At 34.6% G+C, this 14906-nt stretch overlaps 1 protein-coding gene across 11 annotated transcripts in view; it reads right to left on the bottom strand.

Moving 5' to 3' along the window:
* Positions 1-280: 280 nt before the first annotated feature.
* Positions 281-14906, bottom strand: part of KIF21A (kinesin family member 21A) — a 132815-nt gene continuing 118189 nt past the window's right edge. For all 11 annotated transcript variants that reach the window (XM_019736418.2, XM_019736489.2, XM_019736430.2 and 8 more), the window contains 7 exons: positions 12290-12426; positions 10365-10545; positions 9595-9759; positions 7275-7392; positions 5679-5849; positions 4164-4363; positions 281-1560 (listed from right to left, as the gene is read on the bottom strand). In XM_019736418.2, coding sequence (XP_019591977.2) covers positions 1467-1560; positions 4164-4363; positions 5679-5849; positions 7275-7392; positions 9595-9759; positions 10365-10545; positions 12290-12426 — 1066 coding nt within the window. In that variant the 3' untranslated portion in view covers positions 281-1466. The remainder of the gene's footprint in view (positions 1561-4163; positions 4364-5678; positions 5850-7274; positions 7393-9594; positions 9760-10364; positions 10546-12289; positions 12427-14906) is intronic.

Raw genomic sequence — 14906 nt, 5'->3', positions numbered from 1 at the left:
CACTTGTGAGAATAATTTTTATTTGTTTGCCATCTATGTTCAAATCCCTAAATTATATAGTTTGTTTACTTCCTTTAAATGGTGAGCTTCCATAGCTCATCAAGACTGGTTTATGGTTGAAAAATTTCAAAAATATTTCATGTCTAGTGAGCAAAAAAGGGAATGCATGTAAATTGCTGGATAATAACAAAATGTCTTTCCTTATATCACACACAGATAAAACAAATTTTTATAAACACTGGCCATTTTCATATAAAAAAGAACAATAGAATAAAAATAATTCATGGCAACATGTTTATTTTATTAAGCCCTACCTCAGCTTTCATTTACAAGCAAATATTTTCAAGGAAAAAAAATCACAAGACAATATTTTCAAATGTTATACCATCTACATAAAAATTAAACTTGCAGAATTTACAAATTAATATTCGGGGCAGACAGATAAATTATACATCCTTTTGCAAAATCCAATCTACAGCATTTAAAAATTCATACTGTTACAACAAGACATTCTTTCTTTACAATCTACCTATTTACATAGCTTTGCCCACCACAGATGATACACTTTTCATCATAGCTACCAAGGTTTGCAAACATAGTATATTTAAAATATATTTAGCAGCATATAAAAAAAATAGATAAAAGGGGAAGGAAATACTACTATTAAATAAAAATGAAATTAAAAGGTGATAATAGAAATAACTCCATAGGAAAATAGATCAAAATATATATCTGTTAAGACATCAAAAATGTTTCCATCACAGAATGTATGCACAGCACTAATAAAACAACTTGACGGTATTGTAGTCCTGAGCACAGGATATATATAGCACAGCTGCAAAACTTTGGTCAATACAAGTAAACGTCAACATTTAACACAAACCGTTTAACGTTCTTTGTTAGTAGATTAAAGTCAATTCCTCTTTATGAAAAATCAACGGTATTCTCATCTTGGTTTTTTTCCATTACATTAAAAGAGGTTTGAAATTTGGAAACCCTCCATAGACTGATATAAATACCAGACAAACAGGCCACAATTTGACTAGCATTTCCAATATGTTTAAATACATAAATCATCTGAACACACTATATGAATGAGTTCATAGTGGGTTGTATTACATTCCAGGTGTATTTTCTGACTGTCACAAAAGCAGACATATCGTAATTCAAATAATTTGAAGGTGTTTTTTTATAGCTAGTCACAAAAATCCAGCCACAATAAAAGTGCGAATCAAGCAGTATATCAATTATAGGATATATATGTATTGGGAGATATTAATATTAAGCACACAGGATAGTACACAATTTTATTAGAATACCACTTATATTCAGCAGTTGGATTCAGATATATTTTCCAGTTAATCCCATTCATATATCTTTGCCTAATAAATGTAGGGTAACAATTTCCATAAAGACCATACACAGCATTATCACAGTATTCAGTTTATGACTATCTTCATTCATGTTTAATTACTGGCAATATCTTCCCCCAGATCTCCTGTATCGGAAATCTGCCCATCTTGCAAATTGCGAGCCTTCCAAATTCTCACAGTCCGATCACTACAAAACAATAAATTAAAAATGAACATCAGAAAAGAGGAAGAAAGATAAAGAAACAACTCTTAGAATTACTTATCATGGAAACATTTTCTGAAGACGTCTTTAATAGTAAGCAAAAATATCCATTGCCCCATACATATATCTAACAGGTACCCATAATAATGATATTAAAATAGCTCATATTAAGGGCTATTGGGCAGTAGGTAGTGAGAGGCTGTGATCCCTGAGGAAAGGAAAACAAAGAGGGTGAATTGTGTGACAGCTCTGGCTTTTGACCCAGAATCACTTTCCAGACTACAGCACAGGGAGTGGGAATCCAAACAGAAAACCAGCGAATCATTAAGTTGAACACATAGAAATGAAAATCTCAGAAGTATAAAGTAGTTAGAATTTGCAGGACCAAGTAGAGAAGGGGAGCAAGTTATGCAGAAAGAACTGTAGAGCTATAGAAAAAGAACTCCATGAATCTACATAGGGGTCCCCCAATGTCTTTGACTGAATGTTAAGCTGCACATAAAAGAAAGAGTAAGAGTGCCAGGCCAGGCCAAAAAACAACTATTAGTGAGTGAGCTATAAGGTGAACAATTCCCAGAGTTCACAGAAGTCTATGTTCAAGTTCCGACCAATAAAGTAGAGCTATCAAACACCTAGAATATTCAATAGAAATCTAAGAAGATTTAAAAACAAGTCCCAAAAAGATAAAACTGGACCACAAGTAACTTAACTGTCCGACAAAGCCCAACACTCTTTAAAGGAATACAACAAAAATACAGATACTCAAAACATTACAATATTCACCATCCAATACAATATTACTTGACATAAAAGAAGCAGGAGAAATGAGACCCATATTTATAAGAAAAATCAATCAATGACAACAGATCTAGAAATATCAGATAAAATGGAATTACTACACAAAGACTTTAAATTATTAATTGCCTCTGTTTTAGCACCTGTAAAATAGGGATTAGAATATTTATCTTCTAGAGTTTTCATGAAGAATAAATGAGTAAATACCTCAAAAGCACTTAGAACAATGCTTGGTAGATACTAAGCAGTATACAAATGTTTGTTAAATAACAAATAAATAAGTAGAACTATTTTGAAAATAGACCTTCTGATATCCTTGGCTATTTTCCTGATTTTTAAGTTATGTAGTAAACACATTTCCATCTGATACACTATGGATAAACTGAGAAAAAGTTTAGGTCTTCAAAAATAAGACCTAAAATGTCGTGGAAGGCAGGTAAATACAGTAAATCATATCACCCACCAGACCTCAGTGATACACAATACTTCTATAGTCCTACAGCTCTGAAGGGTATTAAGTTATTTCCAGTAAATGATCAACAAACAAACAAACAAACAAACAAAACAAGTTTCCGAAGGAATAAACAAAAGTGGTGACTTTGAGGAAAGTAATGCATTGTGGAAATAGTATCCCTGAAGCACCGAAGGCAAGCACTTTAGAGAAACACAAAATAAATTGGCTTTGATGTACTTCAGAGATGAAAAGAAAGTAACTCTAAATGGAAAAAGGGATTCAATGTAAACAGCACAAATAATAAGCAATGCCACAGAAATTTTGCAGGGGTTTCAAAATAAAATTAGGGTAACCATGCATGTGGGCTAGATGGATCAAGAAGGTGCTCAAATTAAATTAAGTAATATGACAGGTACACCAATAATGCAGGGAGATTGTCAAGATAAATTTTCATGAGAAACTACATTTTATTTGAATGAGACCAATGCCTCATATTACAGTACATATGCTTTCCTTTCCAAAGGACTTACATACATATTATGTCATTTTTTATGGTCACAACATCTCTCCACCTTCTTTAAGCATCTTGTTAAATGTTACTTTATCAGTGAGGCTTTCACTGACCTCCTGTTGTGTAACCCCTACCCCATGATATTCTCATTCCCCCTTCCCTGTTTTATTGTTCTCTACAGCACATATCACCATTTAACTAATGTTTACTTATTCGTTTTCTTTCCTTGTCCTTAGAATGTAAACTGGGGTTTGAATCTGTTGTATTCACCTCTTTATTCCCAAGAACCTGGAACAGTGCCTGGCACATAGGAAATTCATCATGAAGGAATAAATGAGAATCAATCAACCCAGCCATCCACAAAAAGAAGGAAGCGGATGTTATTACTATGTACTTATATTTTAAAGGGAGGTAGAAGAGGCTCAAAGAGATTTTTCAAATGATTTGTCCTAAATGTGCAAAATGGCAAGTTTGTTATCTTTCTGGGGGAAAAAACTCTTTAGAAATTATTCATCTATGCATGATTTTATTTAAAAAAAAGAAATCATCAGGGGAAGATTTGGTAGCAGACTTACTAGTATAAGCAGAGTGTAATACAGGAGTAACACTGTCATCATGTACAATCTGGGAAGCCTAAACTCAGTGCCCACAGCGTACATCCAAAAATATAAATGAGACATCTTCATGCAGATATGAGAATAATTGTAATAAAAGAGGGATTTCAAGGTTTTCATAGTCTACATTTCAAGGTATTTACAACTTATAATCTTTATTAGACCTGGACACAAGTCACAAATACAGAGGAAAATCATATGGGGGGAAACTTACTCGGCTGCAGTAAAAACGTGGGTGGAATTAACACATATGGCATTGATAGGACTATCGTGACCCTTCATCTCTCCCACTGGCACAAAAGTATCCACGTTCCAGAGTTTCAAAATGCCTCCTCTGCAGCCACTGAGCAAAATTGGGTGGCCTGGCACCACTCCCAGGGCACAGACCCAATCCTTATGCGCGTTTGGAACTTGCTGAGAGAAAAAATAAAGAGAAATCCGCAGCTGAAGGGGAGCTTTCCAAATGGACATTTTCACACCAAAAACAGTTACAAACATTTTTATTGACAAAAATCAATTTTTGGAATGTTGAAGGGCCTGGAAACTGTAAAAATCATTTTCTACACAATCACACTTAGTAATTTAAAGAAATAAATCTGTAATTTGCTCCCGAATTTGATTCATTAATTATCGTCAGTGTTAACAATAGTAAAGGCCTATGATGTTAAAAATCTATAGAATCTAAAAAATCTGAAAAGTATGTGAAATTTTTCAAACATTACATCTTCTTCATGGGCAGTAAATATCTCACCTTTCTCCAAAATTTACTTGAATACAACTTTGTACACTACAACCTGGTATGTAGACTATAAGGACTGCCTCATAAATTCACTGCCTTAAACTTTTGTTAGAGAACATAGAGGCCTAAAGCTTTTTGTAGAAGACTGGAGCTAACCTATATATTTCATAATAAACAAACAATAATTATATGATCAGATTGTATGACAATATTTTATGCATAAATATATTTATATGCACAATATAAAAGTTACAACTGTGAATGTATGTCTAGAAAAGAAAAGCTTTTGAATGCAATTTACTCATCTGTTGCCAAGTTTGTTTTTTTTCTATTAATATTCATGCTACTTCTTTATTTTGTTTTTGTCTGGTTGCAAGTAGGAAAGTGGTAGCAACTGCAATATATACACACCCATAGATGTGTAAGGAAAAGCTTGAAATTTAGAGTGATTTCATCTGTTAACTATTTTCTTCCCCCTGGGAATTAGGAAAAGACACCAATATTTGATTGTATTGATACAATACTTCAACCCAACTATTGTTCTACAGAAAATGAGAGAATCATTACTTTTAGATGCATGAAGATGCTCTTGTAAGATGAGGAATCATTACACTACTGTGAATTTAGCTAAATGTGTTAATCTATGGAATATGTATACATAAAACAAAAACAAAACAAAATGATAAACTGTAACTGCTCTACTCCGAGACTGATTTTATTTAGCGAACACATGTGTGAGACAATCCCAGATCTTTCAACTGTTATCAGTGTTTATTCTCCTCTTATCTAGGAGGTGTTATGAAATGTTGAATGTCGCCCTTCTCTAATTAGTAAATCTGATGGGTGATGATAAAACACTCCTTAAGAGGAAGCTGTCATTGATATTATACCTAAACAATGAAGAGCTACATAGAGGCTCTTCAAATTCTTATACAGATGACTGAATGGCTTTGAAGTACCCACTCCATTACATGAAAGGTTTTACATTACCTGTAGAAGGTCTTTTTGCGCTAAGTCCCATTTCTTGATTCCATTATCTCTGGACCCACTAAATAGGTTATCCCCTTGTATGGTTAGCGCCTCAATGCCATCATAATGAGGGGGCTCAAAATTGTGGGTGGGACTCACAGTTCCAAGAGCCCCTTCAGTTACATCGAACATCTAAAAAAAATTAGAAAGAAAGCAGTCATCTTACTTAACTTATAAACAAGCACCTATATGTGTTCCTTCATAGAACCCCATAGACGTATACTCATATACTAACCAGACATGATTTGTTTTGTCACAATACTTTTCTAAGTTAACTAAATGACCCTGGTATGTATGACTTTGGATGAACCTGAGTCCTATTTTCACACTACTTCTGCTTGCATGTCACATGCTTTTAAGAAAGGCAATCAATTTTTTCATGTACAAGTGTATACCTGGTATATTCAATTCCAAAAATACTACATACCAATCCAGTTGAAATTTAACTAATTGATAGGATTGTAATTTAAACTCTATTGGGAAGCTCTGCAGTCCTGGTAGTCATTTCAAATGGCCCTAAAGCTGCTATTTCAAAACATTTCACTCCCCTCAGTTGCCCTCGTCTCTCTTAGCTGTTGACCCTGTGATTTCCTGAAAAAGTTAGCATGATCAAAAGTATATTTTTTGGACCTTTACCATCATTCCAAAGTTTCCTTTTATCTTCATTCTCTTACTCTTCCCTTTTTTTTCCCCAGATGCTAGAGTATACTTACTTCTTCCCAAGGTTCACATCTTTGATTTGATTCTAACTCCTCCTACCACCCTCATCAATTGCTACCACTTCACTCTTCTCACACTTTTTTTCACCACTGAGCCCATTTCCTAAGCATATCAACATGCTTAAGTCTACTGAATACAAAATTGTTTCCCCTTATCCATTCTATTTTCAAATCACTAACCCATTTCTCATCAGTACTTTTCTCAAGCTACTGGGAAAAGTACTTACACTCTTCCTATCACTTTTTCTTACTGTATCCTCTTTTTAATTCCTATTGCTTCTTACAGTATTTCCCAAGGCTGACTCCTGTTACCTTCTCTCTCCTTTGACCATGCCACCAATCCAACTCCTTGAATATCTGCTTCTATGTAAATGGCTCCCAAACCGACATCTCTAGTCATAACTTATCATGAGCTCTGGACTTGCCTTTCTAATAGTCTTCTGGCCTACGTGATGATGTCCTCTGGTAGTATCTCAAATTTAACATTTCCAGAATCAAACTAAACATCTTTCTTCTCCTTACCTGCAAAGTTCATAAAGTCTGAAGGCCATAATATGCTCAGTATAAAAGATGGTGACGGTGAGACTTAAGTATTAGCTGCATGACTGTGTTAAAATCTTTAAAATTCCTCCCAACCTATCTTCTATCAAAAATGAGAATACATAATTAATTAAGATGATATAAGCAGGAACTATTACTGAAGAAAAGATCAGGAAGAAAAAGCTAAGCTTAGAAATGGGAAAAAGAAAATTGATTAAGAGAAAGGGTGAAAGAGTTTGAATACTTCAAACATATCATTTAATAGAAGAATATAATTCAACAACTCTGTGATACACACTTTGATGTAATGATCCTTGGAGCCAGTGATGATTAGATCTTGTCCACTGGAAATCTGATCTACAGTAAGGCACATAACAGGGCCTAGGTGTCCCGTTAACTTTCCTGTAGACTGAAACCTTTAAAAAGAAAGAAAAAATAATTTTATTTGAAAATATTTTTTAGCATGTTGACACTGACTCTCAACAAAAATAATCTACATTCTTTGATGAAATAATTCACTAATTTTTAAAAAAATTTTTAGCTCCGCCTCTATGCAACTTTGTTCAAATTAAGGAAAAACAAAATTGGCCAAACTAATCTATTACATGATGCAAGTGGGAAGAGTCCTAAAGAAGTTATTTCAAAGTTGACTAATGTTATTTAGGTAGTAAATAAAAAGTCATCAAAAGTCCAAAAATTTTCTAATGACTAATTTTTAACTCCAACCTAAATCCAGATAATCCGTAATCTGTTAAATGCCCAAATGTCTAACAGACATATAACTGATGTTGTGAGATCCACTTTCAAATTTGATTAAAACAACTATATCACTGATATAACTTGCTGAATCAATAATAATATGGAGAAAGTAAAATTATTTTATTATACACACACAATATTCTTACATATACAAATGCACATATATGCACTCATGTATACATACATATATCTATGCACACACATATGTATGTATATGTACACCAGAAAAGAGGTGGTACATTTCATCCGTTATTATAAAGATACGAAAATGACCAGAACATATATCTGGCTGGTAGCAAAATGTCTGATGTCAATTATCCGGGGTTTACAATGAACCTTTGTTTCACAGTCCTACCTAAAATCAAGCTGCTAGAATATAGGGATGTATTATATTAGGCTTCCAGGATATTACAGTTTCTTGAAAACTATTCTCTTAGTCACTGTGTTAAAATAAAACCATATTTAATCACTTTGCTGAAATCAACCAGCTCTCAAATGATATAACTTTACAGCAAAATAAAAAATATAAAGATTTTCTTTTCTAGAGTATTTATTTATTTATTTATTTTTAAGGAGGGCACAGCTCACAGTGGCCCCTGTGGGGATCGAACCAGCAACCTTGGTGTTACTAGCACCACACTCTAACCAATTGAGCTAACCAGCCACCCCAAAAAGTAAAAAGATTTTCAAAAGCTGACCTTTTCTGTCTTATGTCATGATTTTGAGTATCTTTCTCCATGGTATTCCTAGTTAAGAGTCAAATTTAATATCTTCAAGAATAAACCAAGTCCTCACTTCTTTTCTTCTTTTCTTAAACAAGCACCACTTATAGTTTTCTACATTTTATTTCTAAAATAGTACTCAGGACTGTGGTTCCTCTCTTTCCCTCTCTTCTATTTATCTATAAATCACATTTATTATACTTTCTCAGTCATTTGTTGAAATGTTATAAGTTATAACTAGTTATTCTCAAAGTTGCTCACACAAGTATTGCTTTGATTTACCACTGACAAAGCCCTTCTAGATGGGAGGTACCCTGTACTATCTGAACTGCAAACTTGACTCAGTACAGTACCCTGTAATTGTCTGTTTAATGGCCTTTATCCTCTATTATAACATGACCTCTAAAAACGTAGATACCACATTTGTCTTGCTCAGTCTTTATTCCCAAGACCTATGACAGTTCTGGGTCAGTACCTGCCACAATTGATGTTGAATAAATATTTGTTAACTAATAAATGAATAGTCTCCTGCTGCCAAAATTTTAGGAGCTAGAAAAGAAACTGAAATAAACACTCGACTAAAGGATAAAAGCTCATATTTCATGGCAAATAATTAAATCAAAGATGTAATGCCTTACATTTCAATTTATCAATATTTATTTCTTTTTAACAATTTTGTCTTCTTAATATTTTATTTTATATTCACCAAAACTCCGAGGATTTATGCCCACATTTGTTAAATTAAGTTTATAAACTGAAAATTTTGAGATAGGAAATGTTTAAATGATGCTGCAAAAAGGAATTCTTTCAAAGATACTGGTGAACTTAGGATGAGAATTTTGGTCTCTTCCTAGTAAACAACTCAATTTGTAGACAAACATTAAGACAGGCTAAGGTTTCAATTCTATTTTCCTTCATATACATAATTTTTGGCCAACAATAGAACTTAAAAGAAATGAAAGTTGTCAGTTTGCTAGAGGACAGAGAGACTTTCAGGGGTGTTGGGCTGAACAGAAAAGCCTATGATTTTACATTAACTTTGGGGTTATAAAATTTAGATTTCACATGCATTAATATGTTAATGTCTGAAAGTTGTATTTTCCATATGCAGGAAGTACATTTTCTTCAAAATTCTACCTTTTAAGATCCCACATTCTGACAGCATTTCCAGAAGCTGCATAAAGGAAAGTGCCAGTTGGGTTTAGTGCAATTTGATTGATCTGGTTCTCTCCAGAAGGAATAGCTACTGTCCGGCTGGTACTTGAAGAACAAGCATCTCCAAGAGTAACTTGACCTGAAGACCTTCACGGAGACAGAACAAAGCAGAACAAATCACATTTCTGCACAAGAGTTCAGCTTAAAATGCCTTGAATTCCTAGGAAACTGGTGATAGGCAACAATAAGAACTGTGTACTTTTTGGTCATCATATGTCCAGCACCTAGCACAGCACCTCAGATACACATAGTAAACAAAAACCTATCAATTATTCAAACCTGCTAATTAAAGATTACAAATACTTCTCAACTGTCTACAATGATGATTTTAGCCGTTTTCCAAGAAGTGGTATTCACTTGAAGCAAGTAATATAAATCATTTAACCACATCAAGTAATAAATACTACAAAAATGTAGTACTTTAGTATTTTGGAGCAAGGAAATTTAAAATGTGTACTTAGTCACAAATCAAATATGATTTAGCTCTTCCTGTTTAATACGAGGCTCTCAAATTTTATTTTCTCAGTAGTTTTCTTTTTCCCTTTATTTTAACAGTGTTCTTGTTGTAAACGTTTGAACATCCTTTGTGGACAGATATAAATAAATAAAAATGCTTTCATAGGCCTATTGTCCCTTATACTCCGTAAAGAGGAACTCCTGCCCCTTGTGCTACTTGTCTCCAAGTTACTTACGTCAGTGTTCGAATGCACTTTGCTGAATCTCGGATATCCCACACCTTAATATAAGATGTTGACACTGTGAAGACCAAACTTGTATAATTACAGTACTTTACAGACACGACATTGTTGGGATGGCCTCCCAGTGACATGATCTCCTGCCCTGTCACCAGATTCCATACTTTACAAGTACGATCTAAAATAAACAGATAAAAAAAGGGGAAAATACTGTCAATATGAGCTAAATCAGGTTCTCTTAATAATACACAGTATTTAAACAGTTTCTCTCCTATGAGAAGGAAATGCGCTAAGAAAACAGTAATTATTCTGTTAACCTGCCACAGGCATCCTAACTCTATCCCTGACCCCCAGCAGCAGGTTCAAGGACGAAGTAGGGGGTAAAGGATCAGACGGAAGCCAGGGACGCCTAGTGTATGCATGATGTGGTATTAAAAAAGTAATTAGATAAAAATTTGAAATACAATAAAGGAATCTTGTTTTGAACTGCCCCTGAATTTAAGATGGCCATCCCAAATCAGCCTCTTCAGAACATTCTGCTTTGATTACCTCCCTCCCTCCTCATAACACACCACATGCACAAACACACACACCTTTCTTTTCCAGGGGTCACTATTTGATGGATTTTATTTTTGACCTAAATATATAATCATAAAACTGTTCTATGTGTTTTTCTGACATGTTGACTATCTAATTATCCTGGAGAGGTAAATTTAATTTGAATCATTAAAAAGGAATATTTTCACAGAGCAGATTATTTTTAAGTTGGGGAACTGCTTGCCATCATTTACAGTTCATATATAAATGATGTATTTCAGAATTGTACACCCAAAATCTATGTAACTTTACTAAAAATTGTCACCCCAATAAACTTCAATTAACAATAACAATAAAAATAAATAAATAGATTCTAGCAAGATTCTTATTCTTCCCTCAGAGACAATAAGCAATAAATGTTTACCGATTAAACAGAGTCTTGTAACATCCCTAAATACTAAATAACTTTTACTGGCTCCCCATATTCTTGTATATGCTTCCTTCTTACCTTTCTAGCCTCACGGTCCACCATTTCTCTTACGTATATTCTATTCAACCCAGTTGGATTTAGTTTCCAGACATACCCAATTTTTACCTCCATGTCTGTGCTCATGTTGTTCTGTAATCTGGGTTGCCAATCCTTACCCTTCCCTGCACAAACCATCCTATCAGGTTCATCCTAAATGCCTCCTTGTCAAAGTCTTCCTTATTTCTCATATCTTGGCATATGTCCCTTCTCTGAAATCAGACAACTCTCAGTCTATAACTCTTCAAACCATTAATACTTGATTTCTAGTTACCTGCAATTGTACCAAAGGGGGTCAGAGTGCAGGTTCGGAGACACATAGACCTAGGTTTCCAATCCTGGCTCTTCCATTTACTAGCTAAGTTTTTCTAGGAAAATTATTGAATTTCTTGAATCCTCAGTTTACTCATTTGTAAAATGAGGATGCAACATGTATTTTACTTGGGGTTGTAGTGTGAATTAAATGAGATGTGCTTTGTACAGAGTCTCGCATAGTCTCTGAGATACAGAGAGTGCTCAAGAAATGCTACCCATCTTACTCTCTTTTACCACATCGTACATCGTAACGGCCTTTTAGAAATTTTTATATAAACTGCATTAGTAAGCGTAGGGTTTTGCATGCATTAGGTGCTCAATTACCAAAGGAAGATGCATTCTCTCAACATTCTACTTACATAACATCAACAGAGATTATACTTTCTTCCCAATGGTTTTATATTTTCTATAATTCAGGAGTGGAACTGGATTATCTCTCAGACTCTTATGAGTCATAAGCAGTTTGACTTTTTTTTTTTCAAAGTCTGTTAAAATGTAATTTAAAAAAAAAATCTGTTAAATAACCCCACAAAACTACTAGCACCTTTTGAGCCAGTGAAGAGGAGATCGTCAGTAGAATCCACGCAGAGCACAGCTTTTGTATGCCCTTCAGCTATATGAATACACTGAAGTGGAGAAGCTCTGATCCCTTTTGAAGCAGGAAATGGGTTGATTATGCCCCTGAGATGGGGAGGGAAAAAACAAGATTTACTTCAGTAGCTATATCATGAGACTAATTTCACTTTTTCCCCCTGACTTTAAGAAGTCTTTCTAAGTAATTGGTAATAAAATTCAGACTGCTCCCTTGTCTCTTTTTTAAGCAAACATACAGAGACGAAGTGTGAAATAGCAATAGTAGTGATTGAGTACACAAATTAATCAGGCATCAGCTAGCACCTGCATTCTACAAAGAGCAAAGCTTATGACACATTTGGATTTTCTTATTAACAATTTCATCTCTTCAAAATGTAATGAAGCAATACTGGAAACTGTTTGAGTGCAGTGAATTCTGACAAATAAAGTATAAATGTCAGTAACTGGAAGATGTGATTCTATGTCATTCTTGAGTGTTACTCTGTCAAAAAGGACATTCTTGAGAAAGTATAACACGTATCACCTAAAATATTAAGAGAGAAAATTTCAAACAAATTTGAAAAAAAGACAGGAATGATTACAGGAACAGAAATTCTGAAGAGAGAATGATTCAAAATTATCTAAAACTTAAAGAAAAAAAAGCTCTAATAATCTCAAAGAGACAAAAAGAGTAAGAATTTAAAAGAATAGTGAGGTTGTTAAGGTTCTTTCCCGTAAGTTTAGTATTTCTGGAGTTTCTGCTTTATGCTACTGGGCTACGCACTATGGAAATATACAGATTATCAAAACATTATCCTTATCCTAAAAGAGTTTAAAACAAGATCTGAATTGAAATAATTGTGTTGGTAAGCTTAAAGATGAGAAGGAATTAAGACATGATAAATATATCAGCCAGATAAGTAGCAAGAAAAATTATGGTGAAGTACGTCCATTACATAAGACAGATGGCATAATACTAGGACAAATACAGGAATAAAACAAAACTGCATCTAGCTTCTTGATGAAAGAGAACAATCTTCAAAACGCAAAGGGCAGAAATGATTAAGAAGAAATATGAACCTACGGTAAATTAGAGCTGCAAATGGAGACGGATCCAATGAGTTCAATGATTTTAAATCATTATATCACAGGGTTTTGAAAGTATATGCCGTTGTGGGAACAAAATCACTAGAGTACCTCCATTGGTACTCTAAGGAGATGAATAAAGGGCGCAAAACATGTAGACTGATTTTCCAAAAAGCAGGAAAAAAAGGGGATTTCAGAAATTACAAATGAGTAAAATCATTATAAACACAAAAATAAATGCTCATCAATAAGGGGTAACATGAGCTCAATAATCTAATGAAGGGTTGATCGGCAGCAAATTAGAGGAATGTTATATTCGCAACACATGCTGACCCCACTAAAACCCATAAAATAAGCCTTTCAAATCCTGGTGGATATGGTGGGGAAGCACAAACTATTGTAGTAATCTAGTTCCACTGGTGCTTGGAGTCACACCTAACGAATCAATGGGCCAGTCGATCTGGAAGTAGGTCTCCAAAACCTTGTCAATCTTTTTTTAACCCTAAAGACAGAGATGCCATGTTTATTAAATTTATATATTAAAGAACTGGCTACTGTGTCGTACTGCCTAGAAAAATGACTGAAACAAAATTCATATAGTGTAAGTCTGTACTTAGCACTAAAATAATCATTGCAGGAAATTTGAACATAAAATTTAGGTCAAAAATATAACAGAATGCTCCAAGTAGGAAAAGGGCTTAAGAATAGCCTAGGGGCAGCCAGATGGCTCAGTTGGTTGGTACACGAGCTCTGAACAACAGGGTTGTCGGTTTGATTCCCACATGGACCAGTGAGCTGCGCCCTCTGCAACTAGAATGAAGACAATGGCTTTAGCTGAGTTGCTGCTGAGCTTCCGGAGGGGCGGCCAGATGCTCAGTTGGTTAGAGCGCGAGCTCTCAACAAGGTTGCCGGTTCAATTTCTTGCATGGGATGGTGGGCTGCGTCCCCTGCAACTAAAGACTGAAAACGGCAACTGGATTTGGAGCTGAGCTGTGCCCTCTACAACTAGATTGAAGGACAACGACTTGGAGCTGTTCCCCAATATTCCCCAATTAAAAAAAAAAAAAAAAAAGAGTAGCCTCAATTTAAAAAACTGAAGAGATTTAGTCATTGAATACAAGATCAATAGATCAACAGTGTATGTGGTTCCTCTCCCAACACTTTCAATGACTTGCCCAATAGAAGTAAATATTTCAGGAGAAAGGCATGGATTTTTTATACTGTGCTAAGGCCACCTTTGGAATGAGGTTGAGTCTAGATGCCACATGTTAAGAACATTGAAAAACTGGAGACTTTCTGAAACAGTAGAAGCAGAGTGAAGGATACGTAGACTACATCATGTAAGGAACAGATGATGAGACTACACCTATTGAGCTGATAAAAGAACATTCATTGGAGAAGACACAATAGCAGTTACAGGGCTGAATATTTAAAGAACTGTCACATATGTGTCACTTGTGTGTCACATACACACCGAAAGAGGTACTGGATTAATTCTGGTG

Source organism: Rhinolophus sinicus, linkage group LG02 (genome assembly GCF_036562045.2).
Source record: "Rhinolophus sinicus isolate RSC01 linkage group LG02, ASM3656204v1, whole genome shotgun sequence".
In the NCBI taxonomy this organism is placed as follows: Eukaryota; Metazoa; Chordata; class Mammalia; order Chiroptera; family Rhinolophidae; genus Rhinolophus; species Rhinolophus sinicus.
Note: the sequence above shows the minus strand (reverse complement) of the source record. Positions and strands in the feature narration are given on the sequence as shown.